The sequence below is a fragment of the Talpa occidentalis genome, unplaced genomic scaffold (assembly GCF_014898055.3).
Source record: "Talpa occidentalis isolate TD23 unplaced genomic scaffold, MPIMG_talOcc4v2.1 talOcc4.10, whole genome shotgun sequence".
Lineage (NCBI taxonomy): Eukaryota > Metazoa > Chordata > Mammalia > Eulipotyphla > Talpidae > Talpa > Talpa occidentalis.
Window position 1 is genome coordinate 40,216,839 of NW_023600993.1, and position 17,931 is coordinate 40,234,769.

General features: G+C 38.7%; 1 protein-coding gene across 8 annotated transcripts in view; it reads right to left on the reverse strand.

Annotated features, from left to right (window-relative positions):
• Window positions 1-304: 304 nt before the first annotated feature.
• Window positions 305-17,931, reverse strand: part of ARHGEF3 (Rho guanine nucleotide exchange factor 3) — a 265,843-nt gene continuing 248,216 nt past the window's right edge. For 6 of the 8 annotated variants that reach the window (XM_054694777.1, XM_054694790.1, XM_054694770.1 and 3 more), the window contains 4 exons: window positions 13,782-14,039; window positions 7,785-7,955; window positions 4,430-4,616; window positions 305-2,702 (listed from right to left, as the gene is read on the reverse strand). In XM_054694777.1, coding sequence (XP_054550752.1) covers window positions 2,350-2,702; window positions 4,430-4,616; window positions 7,785-7,955; window positions 13,782-14,039 — 969 coding nt within the window. In that variant the 3' untranslated portion in view covers window positions 305-2,349. The remainder of the gene's footprint in view (window positions 2,703-4,429; window positions 4,617-7,784; window positions 7,956-13,781; window positions 14,040-17,931) is intronic. The other 2 variants (XM_037491335.2, XM_037491343.2) reach the window with 1 other exon arrangement.

Consider the following 17,931-nt stretch of genomic DNA (forward strand, 5'->3'; position numbering starts at 1 on the left):
AAAAAGTTTATCATGAAGATGAGATGACAAACCTTGTTGGGCCAACAGGCTACTAAGAATTGGCCACTGATTACTTAAGCTACTTAACCTACTCTTTGGAAGAGTAAAACTAACCATTAATCAAAGAAAAGGAACTAAAATTCCACTAAAAATTCCAGAGTGAAATTTGCCTTTCAGCATTTAGCACAAGTTGACCAACAGTCACCTATACTGACAGTGGGATTCAATGCTTCTTTTCTATACAATTAAGACTTATCACTTGACTTCATATTTAGTATGGATCCAAGATATGATTGCTTAAAAATAACTGAATATGCAATGAGTAGTGTGCTTGATTAAAAAATAGATCTTAGAAATACGAGTTTTGCAAAAGATTTGATAGATCATAAAGCATTTATTTCAACCCTCACCCTATTTTAGAGTTTGTATTTGGGTACAACAAGCAAACATATGAAAGGGATCTTCCAGAAAGATAGCTGAAATTTGACATTTGTAGGGCAAAAACTGTACACAAAAAAGATAACATTTTAATGTAATTTATTTGAAATGCTTCCAGAAAAGTTTAAGGCCATTATACAAAAACATTCATTTCTTCAAAACATTCACTTTCTTCACAGAGGTCAACACTTAACAGACCTCTTTTCTTGACACACTGGCCAAAGTAGCAGATGATTCCAACAAAGAACTGTTCACTGTTTTCTTCACCATCAAAAAATGGTTCTTAGCTTTCTTCTGCTTTTATCTGTAGCATGTTCATTCACTCATTATATCAGCAACAACTTGAGAAACAAAGCAGTTTTAAATAAACTTGTAATAGAAAAAAAATTCACCATATTTAAAATCTATAAATACAGAAATATGTTTTACAGGGTAAAATTGACAATATTTTTTTGTTTTTGAAAAATAAGTAATATAACTTGTTTTTATATCGATAAATCTTGTCACACAGCTTCTTCGAATACACATAGTAGATGTACATAATAAAAGGAAAACATAGTATTTACTGCTTTTCTTTCTGTAAACTTGAAAGACACAAAAGATTAAAAAAAACTTTTTTGGCAATAATTTAGCATCATTACAACTAGTGCTGGTGTGGTATAATTTTGCACAGGTCATCTTATTATTTACACTCACAGGGATCTTTTCTGTGTATTCAGTTAATTTTTCTTCTAAGTTCTGCAATCCATCCTGCACTGTAAGTCAAGACTGGACAAAGAGGTTACTAACTTGGCTAACCGATCCTACCTAATCATAGGGTTAATTAAATTGGCCTCTGGAGAATTGTAATTATGATTCTGATCAGCAAGGAGTGAGAGACAGCAAACTGGTGACCCCAAACACAGAGCAGGAAAACCCAAGGCTCTGGCCTTTCCCAGAGGTACTGGGCCTTGCTTTTCTCTTTTAATCTTTCCCATATAAAGTCATGATAAAGCACTTCTTCCAAATTCTTCTTCTCACATGTTTCTGAAGATAGTCACTGACTCAGTCTCCTTTCCTCAGCTCTTCATTTATGCACTAGAAACGGAGTAGGCGCAGGTAGGTGAAACACTATGAACATGGGGCCCTCTTGTTATCCTGTGTAATTTTCCCAGCTCATGGAATTCTAGTCTGATGTTTTAGGCTAGTAAAACCTTTCAAAAGCAAGCCAGCAACTATGGCAGAGACCTTTTGGTGCGATGCACATTTAAATTCAAGATTCAGAGCTGGCAGCTGCTGTTGTGCTGGTCCTTTCATGTCCAAATAGACTATTGCATCAATTTGCACTGGATGAAGCTGCAAGGTCGAGAAAGGGCTTTCTTTGCAAAATTAAGCCTCCAGAATCCCCAAGATGTTTTCCGGCTTTCTAGTTGGATAACATTGAAATAAGTTTACTCCATGCATGGCTTTTTCCTGGTTCTCCTTCAAGTGCTATCAAATACCCACATGACTTCCTTCATGTCTTGTTTGCAAGGCTCTCTAATTTCCAAGCCTTCAGTTACCATGTCAAAGAGCTAGAAAAGCACTAAATAAGGACTCTTCCAGCAATCTACATGAAACAGTAGTTGAGAGAGACTTTTTTCTGTTATTTTTTTAAATCCAGCAGGACAATTGAAAGTAACTTGTTCAACTACCTCTCCATCCATTCAGACATTTGTGAATACAATACAGGTTAATGGTTGCCACAGATTCCAGCTCACACAGACATACTGGCAGTTACAGTACTAGGGACAAGGGCACAGATACAAGAGACTAGCTCAACACGGTCACAAAAGTATTAAAAAGTGCTTCTCCAAACCGTTCCATATGTGGAATGCAAAATACTGTACAGGTAAGACACAGGACTACTTCCAGGAAGTATGCATGCTTCTGTCAGACGTTGCTTTCAATGTGCCTGCTGTTCCCACAGGAAGAATCTGTCTGTTCCATGCGCTCACAGTCAAGGCTGACCTCACTTGTGTCCATACTACAGTCTGACTCACTGTCTGATTGGTCCATCTGCTCCAGTTTTGTTTCTCCCTGTGGTTCCCTGATCTCGGTGGTGGGATTTAGGAACGGTCCCTCGGAGTCAAGCACCCCAGCCTGCCCGGAAGCACAGAGAACTGTTTCTTTGGCTTGACGAATACAGTTGAGCCACTGCTGTTTGTTGAAGGTGTCATTGGCTTGTAGTGAGTGGGTCTGACTTTGGGATCCACTTTTGAAACTTACTCTGAAGAAGTTTTTAACTAGAAATGAAAAACACATGAGAAAAAGTCAGTAGACTGGTATTTTCCAGGCCAAAGATAGCATGTGTTGAGTACCTTTTGCAGACATCACTAATCAATTACAAAAGGTGTCCCACTGATCCAGGACACAGCTCAGCTTACCTATGATACTATTAACCAACCAGAGGAATCTAGCTCTAGCTGCCCTCAAAGCTAGCAGATGGGTACTAGTTTGGAAAAACTAAATGTTGTTTTTAAGGGACGTGGAACAGTGGTTACCAATCTTGGCTGGATATGAAAGTCCCCTGGGAAGCTTATTAAAAATGGGTCCTAGCTTTAGAGATTTGGATTCCACAGGCCTAAGGTGGGCCTGCTAATCTATACATTCAACAATTGCCCCAAGCTAGAGCTTCTTCAAGTTTAAGAAGATTTTTATAATATCAAAGCATGCCCATGCTCCTCCACATAATAGTACCTATGTATATTTAACATCAAATGATTGAAAAGTTATGTAAAGACACAGTTATTACAAGTTCAGTTTCATTTAAAAATGAAATTACATTTTAATGACCTCAACAAGCACCACATGCTACATGTTTAAAAAATGATAGTGCACAATGAGGGAGATGTTTTAATTAGTTTAATAACAACAACATTAACTGGCACTTAATGTGCCCTGCATGCCATGTGCAATGCTGTTCACAGAACATCTGTCTTTAATCCCCTTGCTCTAGTATCCCTATGACCAACAGCCTGGGAACCACTGCTTCTGATAAATTGATTCCACTCTTCTCCTGGGCAAGTGGCTTAACTCCTTATGTCTCAATTTCATTGTTTGTAAAATGGGAGAACCTTCCCTATACAGTAATTATGCGGGACAAATGTGATAATACAGGTAAGTGCTTATATAATACCTGGCATATAGTAAGTACTCAAGAATTGTGTTACTACTACTATTATTACTACTACTGCTACTACTATTACCACCACCACTAGGGTGGAGGGACTGATGAGTAGGTAAGAGGTGGGACATATTAATTACTTTGACAATAGGATGCCAATGTTAATCCAAGAGGCTCAAATGTCATTATTATCAAAGAAGATTTTCTTGACTGGTTTAAAACCGAATGCCTGTTGCTATCCCTAACTATCCCCTTGCTGGATTTCAGTTTTCTTAAGAGCACCCAGAATATTTGTTTATCACCTATCTCCATCACATTTTAAGCTCCACAGGGGCAAGGAATTTAAGTGTTCCATTAATCAGTGTGTACTAGTGTCTAGAACAGTGCCTGACACATAGAAGACACTGTTACTATAGTTTCTCTTGGTTAATTCCTTTAGAGAAGCTCATTTGAGAAATTACTAAGGGACACTCAAGTCAGTACCATTCTTATGTCTCTTTAGAGACAAGTCTGTTAATCACCATTATGCAGCTAGGCATATCTGATACTGAGCTTTCTTTTATGCAGTGGAAGGAGACAGAAAAAAAGGAAGCCCTCACCAGTTAGGTGCAATATCTTATTTAATTGTTAAAATAATCATATGAAAATATGCATGTATGCACCCCCATTTTGCAGATGGGTTAACTCGGGCTTAAAGAGATTGAACAAGGTTATGTAATCAGTAAGTGATGAGACAGCATTGAAATGCTGTTTAACTCCAAAATCACAATTCTTTTCTTTTCACCAGTCAGCATTCCCACCATGACCAACGACATTCAACAGGTCAGAATGGATTGCCATTCATACTTCTCTCATTGTTGCTGAATGCCCCACGGAGGGAGCCGCCCAGCCTCACTTCTCCATCCTGCAGGTCTTCCAGCAGGAGGTCCTTCACAGGGATCGGCTGCCGGTACAACTGGTAGCAGAGCTGCTCGTTGTGGGTGACAGCTCGTGTGATCACAAGCACTTCTTGGAACAGGAAAACATGTAGTTTCTGGAAGAGAAGAATCCATAGGATTTCCCTAAGCAACAATCTAACCAGTAGCTAATTAGCAATATCTGTGGATAAGAGGTCCTTGAGTCCAGGTTCATTCTGGATTATGAATTCCCAGGCTCAAATCTACCTCAAGGATAATAGAAATTGGGTAGAGTGAAGGCATTTCCAGATCCAACTTCATTCCTACAAGAGTGCCTTCCTAGGGTCCCACTACAGAAAGCCTTTCTGCAGACAGACATCTGCAAACAGGGTGCACTATTTAAATTGGAAGGGGCACTATTTAAATTGGAAGTCACAACTTGAGTCCAGACACACACAAACTCCAGCTCTGAAAAAAAAATGAGAAAGGGAAGGAAAATGAAGAGAATAATGAAACGGAGGGGGAAACTATTTGCCCATGCTTTGTTTTTTGTTACCTGATAAAATTCTGAGAGATCAAAATGAAAAATTATCTGAAAGGATGAGAGTGGTATATCAAGGTCTACCGTTAATCTTTGCTATCAAAACCCAGAACACTTGTTCCATCAACCACAGAGCTAGCTAATTATCAAATTCATCCAGGCACTCCTAACTCAGAATACTGCCCTTTCCAGAGGAAATCAGAGCATGCTGCTATAGACTCAAAGGCAGATGATCAAAGAAGTTGTCCTTCTCAATTAAGTTTATTGGAATTTCAGTTCTCTGAAGAGGTAGTGCTTAACTGATGTATGTGTCGTGCACAAAAAAAAAGTCTCAAAAACAAAGGCTTGCCTCAAATCACATCATGAAAGCAATGTTGCTGGTGAAGCTAGGATAAATTGGCTCTATTTAAATCCAAATGCCAGACTATCCTTGCAGTTTGGAAATGATTTGGGATTGAAGTGAAAAAAAAAAGTAAGAATTTTGTAGCTGGGTCCTGGTTTTCTCATGGATATATTTGAGTGTCAACCTAGGGGTCTCAAAAAAGGAGACCAGGAGAGCAGAGGTAGAAATTCACATAGTCATCTTGATTTGGGGCAAGGTAAGAACATTCAACGTTATCAGATAATTTTATGTTTGGGAGAAAGAACCTTCTGGGTCCCCTAACCCTCACCCTAAGACACATACACACAGACTCCTAGAAAAACTAAAGTTCAACCAAGTGTTGGCTGGCAGAAACACAAATTATGATTCTATATGGGGGAGGTAATTTAAGTACATTTTGTTTGTAAAAAGGTTTAAATGTGCCTTTAAAAAGATAAAGTGCTGAATAATCAGGTAAAGGGATTTTTTCAGGAGGGCGTCATCTTTTTAAAATCACCTTTAGAATTCTCCTACATTGCTGGTGGGAATGCAAACTGGTCCAATCACCATGGAAAGCAGTGTAGAGGTTCCTCAAACTACTAAAAATGGAGCTACCCGATGACCCAGCAATTCCACTCCTAGGTATCTATCTAAAGGACACAAAAACATTAATTCAAAAGGACACCTGCACCCCTATGTTTATTGCAACACTATTCATAATAGGTAAGATATGAAAATAACCCAAATGCCCAATGGAATACTATTCACAATCAAAAACAAACTCATGCCATTCGCAGCAACATGGATGGAGCTGGAAGGGATTATGCTCAGTGAAATAAGCCAGAGGAAAAAGAAAAATATCTGCTGTTTTCACTTATAGGAGGAATACAGGGGAACCAAATAAGGGATCAGGAAAAAACAACAGCAACAATAATAATTTTTAAAAAATTAGTAGGCAACCATAAATCAGAGATATTCTGCAAGGGAAGGGGAGGAGGAAGGATCAAAACAGGGGAGAGAAAAGCACAAGGGACTATGGAGATGGTTCACGGGTGAATCGGTGGTGGGGAATTTTACAGGGATTACACTTAAAAGGAGAAAGCATACAAGCATACATTGTATCAAAATGAGCAATGATATAAATATATGTGTGTGTGTGTGTGTGTGTGTATCTATATAGATAAACATATATAGATATATGTAGCTCCATTTTACATATATATATTCACACACACACACACACACACACACACTAAAATCACCTTTTATTTGCTGGTATAAAAGTGGAAGGAGATGTTAATCTATATTTGTCTCTAAAGGTCATGAGCAAATGAAATAAAAAGTTGGCACCCTTGGGCCTCCCTGGTGGCACAGGCGGTTGAGCGCCACACTGTGAAGCTGTCCACAGCCTCTGCAGCGCAGGCTCTATCCTGGCTGGCCTGCGAGAATCCCACATGATGGGGCAGACCTCTCCTGTCTCGCCCACTGCTCCCCTCAGCAGTGTATTTCAGTGGATCTGCCTGTTCTGTTCCCCACTCTGTCTCTGGTGAGTCCTCTCACCCTCCCGCGCATCTGGCTGTACCCCAGTTCTTGTATAAATAAATCTTAAAAAAAAAATTAATTCAAAAAAACCCTACACAAACCTAAAAAAAAAAAAAAAAAGTTGGCACCCTCTATTATTTTTCAAAATTATCTCTGATTATGTACTCTGAATTTAAGTTATATATAAATCAAAATAGATGTTTACTTTATTTGCTTTTTTAAAATACATGTTTTTAAAATTTTTATTTATTTATGCATACAAGAGCTGGGGTATAGGCCAGAGATGCGGGAGGGTGAAAAGATTCACCAGAGACAGAGTGGGGAGTAGAACAGGCAGACTGACTGAAATACTCTGCTGAGGGGAGCAGCGGGTGGGCGAAACAGGAGTGGTCTGCTGCGCCATGTGGGTTGCTTCCTGGAGGGCCAGGGATCAAACTCGTGCTGCAGAGGTTGCGAATTGCTTCATAGTGCAGTGCTTAACCCCTTGCTCCACCAGGGAAGCCCACTTTATTTGCTTTTGATTCTTTTTTGTTTTTCTGTTTTTTTTCTTTTTTATATTAACTTCCTTTGTGTTCTTTGTTTTATTTTTTCTTTTATGCTTTTGTTTTTTTCCTTTTTAATACTTTTACTTTATTTTTATAGATGTTTATTACATATACTTCATAATTAGTATAAAATGTATATAATTGTATATATCCTTATGGATATATTTATATATACATGGGCCATTATAACATGAGACACTAGGAAGGCAATTTTTCATCCTGGATAGGGAAGATAGGGTAACAGGAGACAGAATCAAATGGATTAAGTGTTAGGGGAGGCCCAGAATGAGACCCTTAAAGGAAAGTAACCACTTACCACACCCCGGTTGTTCTTCAGTTCACCATGACAACACAGTACTCTTGAGTTGTCAATCAGGGAGTCTTTCTGGCCTTCTTCCAAGTAAAGAAGTCGCTCTTTATAATAGCGGCATTCAGATTCTCCAGTCTTGGTGTTGATTTCTGCCACAATTCCCTGAATGATGTTTATCTATGGAAACAAAGACAAAGTACAGGGAAGTAAGCAAACTACCTACACCAAGTATCAGGGGCTCACCCTAGAAAGTTACCAAGATGCATTTGAATCTAATTCTAAGATACTATTATCTAAGTTTCTGCTTTGGAAAAGGGAAAAATTGCTTTTAGTATACTGTTTCTATTTGTACACATAATCAAATATATATAGTATATATAAAAGTCATGTTGAAACACAATTTTATATGAGAGGAAGAGATATTAACACATAGCCTTTGATGCGTAGGATTGAAAGCTACTGAGCTCCATGTTGTACTTTTTTTTTTTTTTTTTTTAAGATTTATTTATACAAGCACTGGGGTACAGGCCAGAGGCGCAGGAGGGTGAGAGAATTCACCAGAGACAGAGCAGGGAGCAGAACAGGCAGAAGGACTGAAATACTCTGCTGAGGGAAGCAGCAGGCGGGACAGAGGGGTCTGCCACACCATGTGGGAATCTCCCTGGCCGGCCGGGGGATCGAACTTGTGCTGTAGAGGTTGCAGACAGCTTCACAGTGCTGCACTCAACCCGCTGCGCCACTGGGGAGGCCCTCCATGTTGTACATTTCTTAAAACATGCTTACAGTGTTGAAAACATAGGCATATAAAAAATTTGGTCAAGGAGAGAAAACACAAAGCAGAAAGTGTCCAGAACAGGGATTTTAAACAAAGTCTAAGGTCTCTATATACTCACTCTAACCTACAAACAGTATTTTTTAATTGGGTGAGAATAAATGGTTTGGCTACCGCTTTAGTGACAAAACATAAATGGCTTTATAAAGGACAGAAAATTAGGAATGGAAAGAAAGGACACAGGAGTAATGATAGGACAGTTTATCTATGTACACTCATGCCCTTGCCTACAGCACATATAAATAAGTTAGGGGTAGAAGGGTTTCAAAGCAATGGTGGGTAGTGTTACTAATAGAAAATGAAGCAAAACAAAACAACAACAGAGATATGATCAGTGGGCATTTATTCTGATGGGTTGCTGTCTTATCACATAATAGGTCTAAAAACCAGAAAATACTGGAAAACAAAGGAATGAGAAATTCACTGAATAAAAATACAAAGACCCCAATCAAAGGCAAAGTGATAACTTCTTCAGCAGAATGTTCTTTCCTCCACTGTTGAAAAGATTAACAGTCCCATCTTTCTTGTGGCAATGTTAACTGAAAAGAACTCAACAGATGAGAAATGTTAATAAGGCCTCTTCTTGGTCACATTTGCTTAACAGAAAAGCCAATTTCTGAGAAGCAAGGTTTGAAAAGAGACCAACTCAACAGGAAACTACCAGATCGTGCAATATGTTAAAGTGATAGTGAATTCAAAATTGTGATTATTTTTCACATGCCAGTGAAATGATACTTTCTGCCCAAAGCAGCTGAATGAAAACTTCTACCCATTTATAACTTTGGCACTCCCATGCAAATTTGACAGAAGATCTTACAGCTCTGAGTAAAGTCTGGTAACTCTGTTCTATGGACAGATACATCATCTGTACACTTTTGTAGATATTAAGAGCTTCAAAGATCATTTACTAATGCTTTTACTATTCCCAAACATTGGTGATAGCACTACTTTGATAATTTAAGAAACCCCACATTATCTTTTTAAAAAATACAGGCTCTTTGTGTCAGAAAAGGGCTATTTTGAACTTTGATGTCAACCTAATATTGAATATAAATCTTGTGAAATTAAATTTTATGGACAAAAACCAAGTAATAAATAGAACATTTTAATATATTTGTTTTTCTCCCCTCTCAGTTTTTAAATATGAATATTCACTATTTTAAAACAAACAAAAATTTCACAAAATATACTACAGCTGTGGCTCATCCTTCAAATTAATTCAACTAATGCAGGCTGAGACTCTTCAGTGTCAGACTAGATGGTGGAATTCAAAGAAGTGAGACAGGGTCCCTGCCCTGAAGAAGCTGTAAAATATGGGAGAGGTATCTAAGTAACTGAGAAATTGTTTTATCTCTACTTGCCCTTTTAGCTTACTACACTTCTAATATGTAGTGGAATTTATACCTTTTCCTTGCTTTTAAAAACCTTAGCATTTGTTGTTGTGACTCAACTTATTAGTTAGTTATTACTAGGTGTGCCTCGGTAGCTGGAATGAACTAGCATTTGCGTCACTTTTCTGAATTTCCTGCAAGTATCCAGGAAACAGAAGGATGCATAATAGGCATAAAGATGTGTTCACTCCCTAATTTAACTCAGGAGCTGGATAGCAGAGATGGCATATCACATGAAGATTAATAAATCCAAATGCCACCCTGATCCCCTAGGTAGCTTTCAAAGGCTGTGCTTTCTCTGGTATTTGAAAAAATATATAAAGAGACAAAATAATGGAAACAACCATTGTTATTTCATAGCCTGCATGTACATTTCTACAGTAAGCCTTGGTCTGCTTTCATTTATTAAAAATACTGTTTTATATTTATGGCTGCCTGTAGAGTGAGTTTACTTTGTAGAATTTCAGCGAGAAAAAGTAACATGTAGCCGGTTACTATAGTTGTACATTTAAATTAAATTTATTGTTGCATCTCTCATCAGGGTTCAAACTAAAAGGAAACAACTAGTAAAAAGAGATGATGAGATACAGCTGGTAACAGAACAGGGCTTTAAGCCCACACATGCTAGAATCGTCATCCTCAAAGTGGCCGCTGAAAGCCCTGTCTGTCTAGTCCCTCGTGTGGTAATGTCATCTATTTGTTGGCTGCTGACATGAACCAAGAAGAGCAGCCTTCCCTGTTGTGGCATCAAAAGCATACCTATTCTTCCCATTGATTGCAGTGTTTTTTTTTAAAAGGAGTTGGGGGAGGGTGGTGGGCAGAGAGGAGAGATGGTCTAAAGAAACTTTTTCTGGCTGAAACAATCCTTGGAATTAAAAATACATCTCTGGAATATCTAAATATCCAAAGTCCTATTTTTTTTTAAAGATTTATTTATTTATGTATTTATGCATACAAGAACTGGGGCACAGGCCAGAGGTATGGGGGTGAGAGGATTCACCAGAGACAGAGTAGGGAGCAGAACAGGCAGACTGACTGAAATACACTGCTGAGGGGAGCAGTGGGTGAGCCAGGAGAGGTCTGCTGCACCACGTGGGTCAACCCACATGGCTGGGGATTGAACTCGTGCTGCAGTGACTGCGGACAGCTTCATAGTGCTGCGTCCTAAGCTCCTGTGTCACCAGGGAGGCCAAAGTCCTATTTTTTTTTTTTGTAGGACCCTCACCGTTGGCTGGGGAACGAACCGGCGCTGCAGAGGCTGCGGGCAGTCTCGTAGCCCAGCGCTCAACCTCTGAGCCACCAGGGGAGGCCCTCCAAAGTCCTATTTGAAGAAGTTTTCTTTTGCAGAAAATTTCTGTAAATCCTCCAAGATACTATGGAGAAATTCTAATAAAGATGTGATAGCTTAAGTATTGCTTTAAAAGCAAGACCGTTTTTTAGATCTAATCCTAGGATTGAATGCTTGGTGTACGGATAATTTACTTAAAGCTCTCTGTATTTTCCCTTTTTATAAGAAAACATTTTTCAAGGAATATGCAAATCAACTTCCATTGGTACTGTGATTTTATGTTTATGAAATATTTACGATGTACCCAGCAGATAAATATTTCTCCTCATCTGGGGTAATACTAAAAGGATTTTGAAAAGAAGAGGAAAAATTGCTTTGCTGACATTGTGTAAACGTGTGTTTAGAAGACTTCCTTTGCAGACAATTTTGAATGCAGGTATAACATAATTCACACACAAACTGCCTAAATACCTAGGTGGAAATGGACCTTTTGAAAATGGCATAATATCCTATGCACTGAGGGAAACTAGTACATCTTTTCATATTGTAATAATTTTCTTATCTATCTGTTTTTAAATTCAAGCTAGCTCTCTGGGCTTTTTAAACAAAGCAGTGTTTGTTCATGCTGCACATTAAAAAAAAGAAATCTTTACTATAAAACCCAGAGCAGGCTCATGTGCTTCAAAAAAGTGATTATTTAGACTAGCTAGAGCTCCCTGTTTTCATTCCTGCAGACCACACACTTGCTCAGATGAAATATGGAGAGGAGACAACCTATTGCAGTCTTCCCAGTAATAAAAACAGACGAAGTAAGATGGCCTCATCCCTAATGCCTGCATCCCGCCTGGTGCTGGATTGGGGGCCTGGTCTGTGTATGCCGACACATCGAAGACCTCTTGAATCAGGAGTCAGTCCTCATTCTTTTTGAGCCTTACAGGGGGCACCTGGCCCAGCTCTGCAACAGTGAGCCTCTCCACCAGCCCTGGTGGACAGACTGCAATAGGGGCTTAAATAAATGACCCACTTTTTAGCTCCATGTTATCACATCTTAAAGAAGTAGAAAAGGCACAGGATTCACAGTCTACACTGATAGGATTCAGACATCAATTCCATCACTTGCTGGCTCTGAATATGGGCAGATTATTTGGCACCTCTTAGCTTCATTTCGAAATCGGTCTCAACAAGAATTGTTATCTCCTAGCTATTGTGAGGATTAAATGAGATACATAACCTGCAAGGCAATCACATAAAGTTGATTTACTAGTTGAATTTAAATGTCAACCATTAATGTATTTTGCCGCTTATTATTAGAAAGCAAAACAAAACCTCTCTGGGAGATGATGCAAAGTTTGCTCAGAAGTTCAAGGCTTCTAATATTTAAAACACCTATGCACATGTTCCTCTGTCATTGTCCCAGTTACAGTCAGGGAATGAGCCCTTGAACTGGCCTCTTAGTCTCCATGTGCACTGCCACTTCCCTGGGCAGGTTTCCAGGGACCAGGCAGCACTGTCCTAACTTGCCTCCAGGCTTTAGTCTCTTTCTCTTCTGTCCCCTGTCCTTACAGACAAGGACAATAATAGGCCCAAGGTTACACAGCTTGTCAGTGATGCAATTGGGATATGAAACCCAAATCTCAGCTCAGAAAACAGATAACAAACAAAAACACAACAACAAAGAAAAAAAAAAAAGGTCTCACATTGATATTTAAAACCCTCTATAAGCAGATCTGAATTCCTATCCTCTGCTTTCTCTCCTGCTGCCTCTTCAGAGTATTCTCGGACCCAGGCAGACTGATCCAGGCCATTTCCCAGACCTGAGTGGTCCTGCATTTCATGCATCTCTTTGATCAGTTTATTCATTCCTCTTGACCTGCCAATCTTTCCTGTGTGCCTTGCTGAGCACCACAATTGGAACTGAGCTCTCTGGGCAGAAGGTTCATCATTTACAATGTTTGTGATAAGGATCCCATTTTCCCTGGTCTTCTAGTGCTGTCAGGGAAGAATCCATATTTCTTCACACTCAATAAACATTTGCTGGTGAGAAGATCAACTAGACCCCACACTGCAATCAGGAGCTTAGGGTAGATGTATCCTAAGTGGTTGCCAACTTCACAAAAGGGTTTTGCTTTTCACAAAGGCAACTCCCACTTGCTACTAAACAGAGATATTCAATTTAAAATCTTCACAGAGATCTTAGCCCTCACAGCAACTGTAACAATCAGACTACAGTGCCACCGACACAGAATCAAGATATTTTGGAATCAAATGGACCTTAGCGTACATTTCATGCAAACACTGTTTTACAGTTAGGAAACTAAGGCAGGGAGATAAATCACTTACAAAATCAAAATGCGACAGAGTCTAACCTGGAACCCAAGATTCCCAAGTCCCAGGAACCCATCATTCACCCATTTTCTTAATCCTTTAGCCATTATGGGGGGAATAGGTGGGAGAGTGAAATTTAAAGGGAAGAGAAAAAGAAACAAACTTACAGCTTCTTCCAGGTGCTGCTGATCTGGATTATCATTTGGTGTGTGCCTCAAAATTTCTCGAAGCAACAGAGGGTATTTTACTAAACGACTTCTTGGAATATCAAGGAAATTCCAGAGATCTAGTTTGCGGCTAAAGGGGGATTCTAAACATCGCTGTAGGAAATCTTGGACTCGGTGATCTTGTTTTTTGTGGTCCAGCAGAGCTTTGGCGGCTACTTGATTGCTGCAGTAGCTGTCGTAGGAGCTGAGACAAGGCAGCTATGAAAGGAACATGGAAAGAGAGTTGAAGTATTGAAATGACTCTGAAACTACAAGCTAACATCACTCACTGGGACCAAAAAACACCAAATGGTCATCTCTGGGCCTGGCCCACATTCCTTTATCTGCATGGCTGGAGGAGACAGACCAGAATCTTCAAAACGGCAGGCAATTTACAGATTTCTAGGCCTGGGCTTGCTTGCACAAATTACTTTTCTTAGCTCACATTTACTTCTTTTATTGTTATGGTCTCCATTATAACATGTTTACATTTTTTGCCAAACTCAACTTGAAAAATAAAAGAACTGGAATTACTGCAAACACATACAATTCAGAATTTTCCTGAACTTCCATAAATATCTGGTAAGGGAAAAGTCTCCTATTATTTAAAAAAAATTGACTTTCTTTTAAGATTATTTGTGAAAAACTCATCTAGAAGACTTAGTGCACAAAAAGAAAGTAAAGCATAGACTCTACTGTCTCGCCCATTTGCACAGCTTGATGTAAGCCCCTCTCTACAGTAATTTAAGATTAACTGATTCCAAGGAAGACCAATGATAAAGAACCCTAAGAAGTTAAAGCAAAAGTTTAATCAGTGAAAAAATTAGATGCAGGAAGCATTTAGAAAAATCTTTTAAATTCTTTCTGACAGGCCAGGAATGATTCTTGGTGGTAGCTAACATCACAATGCCACATAAATAACAATTCAGGTTAAAAACTTTGGAACACTTCAACTCCACTCTCTTCCTTTTAGCAAAACACCTACTTTTCTGACATATCCCATCAGTCACACTGTGCAAACACAGAGTCAGATATTCCGGAAAGGATAGCCCACCTTCCTTTCCCACTCTTCTCTCTCTCTCTATGGCATCCAGGACTTGGAATCCTAGTGCAATAATCTTTCAGCTTCCAGAATGTTACAAAGGCAACAAAGGACAGTCAATGGCCTCACTGGTTTGCTTCTTCATAACACCTGGTCTACAGAGGGACTCAGTGCAAGACAGTGGCAGAGGTCTTTCATTTCTGCATTCTCAGATATTCAAAGTTTGTATTCAAAAGGAGAAAATAAACAAATGTTTAATGGATTACCAGGTTAGGTAATATTTGCTGGTTTGGGAACATGGCTTAAAAATAATGTGGCAACAGCATCTGAATGATAACAGGTCAAAGTATAAAAGTTCTCCTGCTGCTTTTATAACTCTTATTGAAATTATTTTCTCAGTGACTTAAACAACAACAACAAAAATATTACAGAAATAAAATTTAAGAAGTTTATTGGTTAGTTTAACATTCTTTGGAAATGTTACCTTCTTTACATGTTATTAAAAAAACAACAACAAAAACAAACCCCTATTTGTGTTAAAAAGAGTTGCAGAAGTTCTTTCCTCAATCTTATATTTGAAAGTCATGATAATTGTTACCTCTGCACAACACTCCCCCAGAAGTAACACCGTGGCTTGTAATTTAGATTTTCAGAGTTAATTAAAAGGAGCCTCAGGCACTCGTAAGCTCATTTCCACTTCAACGTCTTTTAAAAAGACCTGGAAATGCTCAGTGTTTTCATCATGGAGTAACAAATCAGCAGTAACCACCGGATATAAACTATCAAGGAGCCCTGAGCACACTGCTCCTTGCTGTCCAATGGACCATTGCGCTCTCTGATCTTGCCACCTTCACTGCCATGGCAACCAAATCCGGTGGCCATCCTGTGTTCATACCTGATTGGATGCTCATTTCCTGGACATGACCCAAAAGCTACCTGGCTCAGCTCACTGGCTAGAAAGAAGCCACAAGTGATATATAACTAAATAGGGTATGAAGGATCTAGAGATCTGGGTTCCCAAATACTTACATACTCCCTTATATAAGGTGTTAGAGGTGTAACAATGCATTGGTTAAGAGGACAGATTCTGGAACGAGGAATAATTATATTCAAAGCCTAACTCAGTTGCTAGTGAGATGATCCTTTTGAGTCTGGTTTTCTCCACTTAGAAAATCATATATAAATGTCCTCTTATCCTTAAGTAAAATTAGGCAGATCAAAAGTGTAGCATAGAGCTTGACTTCTGGCTAACAATCAGTTAAGTACTGGCTATTATTACTGGTCTTTAGAATTTTTTATTGAGAAAAAACTTGGGAGAAACTTTATTGGAAAAAACTTTTATTGAGAAAAAAACTTTGTCTCAGCTGGAGACAAAAACAGTCTGAAGCAAGTTTCCCCTCCATAGCTCTAAACTACTCAACGTCTCCTTAAATAGACTATTAGGAATTCCCAAGGGAAAGCTTTCATTTTTTTTCCTCCCAAGAAATTCTTTTATCTTCCTAACATTGCGAAAAGCAACAGAACAAATCTATTGTTTTTTTGTTTGTTTGCATGCACCTAGATTCTTTATTTGGAATTAAAATTTAATTAAAACCCAAATTAACATGAGAATTTGCTGCCTTGGAGGGCTTATTTTTTTATGGAAAAAATTTTAGCCTTAAGATAAGTTACTAGGGATGTTTTGTTTCTTCATGACAAGGGTCCTTGACCCATTAGGAGGCTGATCCTCCATGATCATGGTGGTTCCCTAAAAAACAAAAACAAATAACCTACCACACTGTTTCAGGTCTTCAAAGTAAAAGTAATTGATTCATTCTAAGGTTAAAAGGCTGATCAGGGCTGTCCCACTTGGGAGGTTCACTTGTTTAAGAGGGTTTTTTTCATTTTTCACTTTTTTTGGGGGGGAGGTACAAATAAATCAATTTTTCATGGGTCAAATAGGCTTTAACTTTTCTCATTCAAAGCTCACTAAGATGTTTATTTTGTTCTGTTAAAAATACCAGAACTCAAACAGATGTACCCTTTGGTTTACAGTTCCCACTTGCAAGGACACATCTGCAGTTAAAAGAGGGAAAACATTTAACAGCTCATCAGGCCTGAGAAATAAGGGCCATTTCTCATGAGGTCTGCTCACAATGGGCCAGTTGTTTAATTTGAGGCTGCACTTCATGCTGCAGGTCCCCATTTGATGCCTGAAAGGTCCAGATAGCAATGGACCAGCACAGTCACACTTTACTTGGGTATGCACAGAAAAGGACTGCAAAAGCCACCCTCAGATCAAATTAATTTCTTAGTAAAAGTGACAAATTAAAAAAAAAATGAATAACAAGGCAAATGCCTACATATATTTGCTTCTGGAATGAACTGACAATCTCTATGTAGTGTCTGAGGAAACCATGTCGCTCCATGTTGCCATCTTGCTAAAAGCAGAGCAGACAGCATGCTAATTCTCCAGTATGACCTCACTGGATCTTTTACTCCCATCAAAGCAGTCCAATAGGCTCAGGACGTTTAGGAAATACCAAAGCAGACCCTCTCTCACACACCTTCTCTGTCTCTAGGTGGTTGACTCTAACTGAGAAATTTCTTTTTAGGCTAAGAAGTTAGAACATCTACCACCAGTTCGTAATAAAATTAAAGTCAAAATTATAAGATGAGTGATCTCTCCTGAAATATTAAGGCTCACTTTCTAAATTATTTATCTTAGAACATTACTTGCCTTCTAATACCCTTGGGATATTTCAGTCTCAGTGCTAAAAATTGACCCTGAACTAAAGCTATCTAAATCATGAAGTCTCTTGATGATCAAAGAAACTGAGAAGCAGAAGTTAAGAGGTAAACGTCAAAACTTAGGTACTGGAAGGCTTCAGGACAGTTAAAATACAAATATAACTGGACAAAGAGAACTCACAAGGTGATAATAGGATTTTATTTATAACCTTCATGACACCCTCCAGTGCGATGACTCTAGTACTTAGTGTTGTGGCACTCGTCTATTTTCTGGATCATTGTGTGGAACAGAGGAATGAGAGACCTAATTCTACTTGGAAGAAGTATTCAAAATAATCT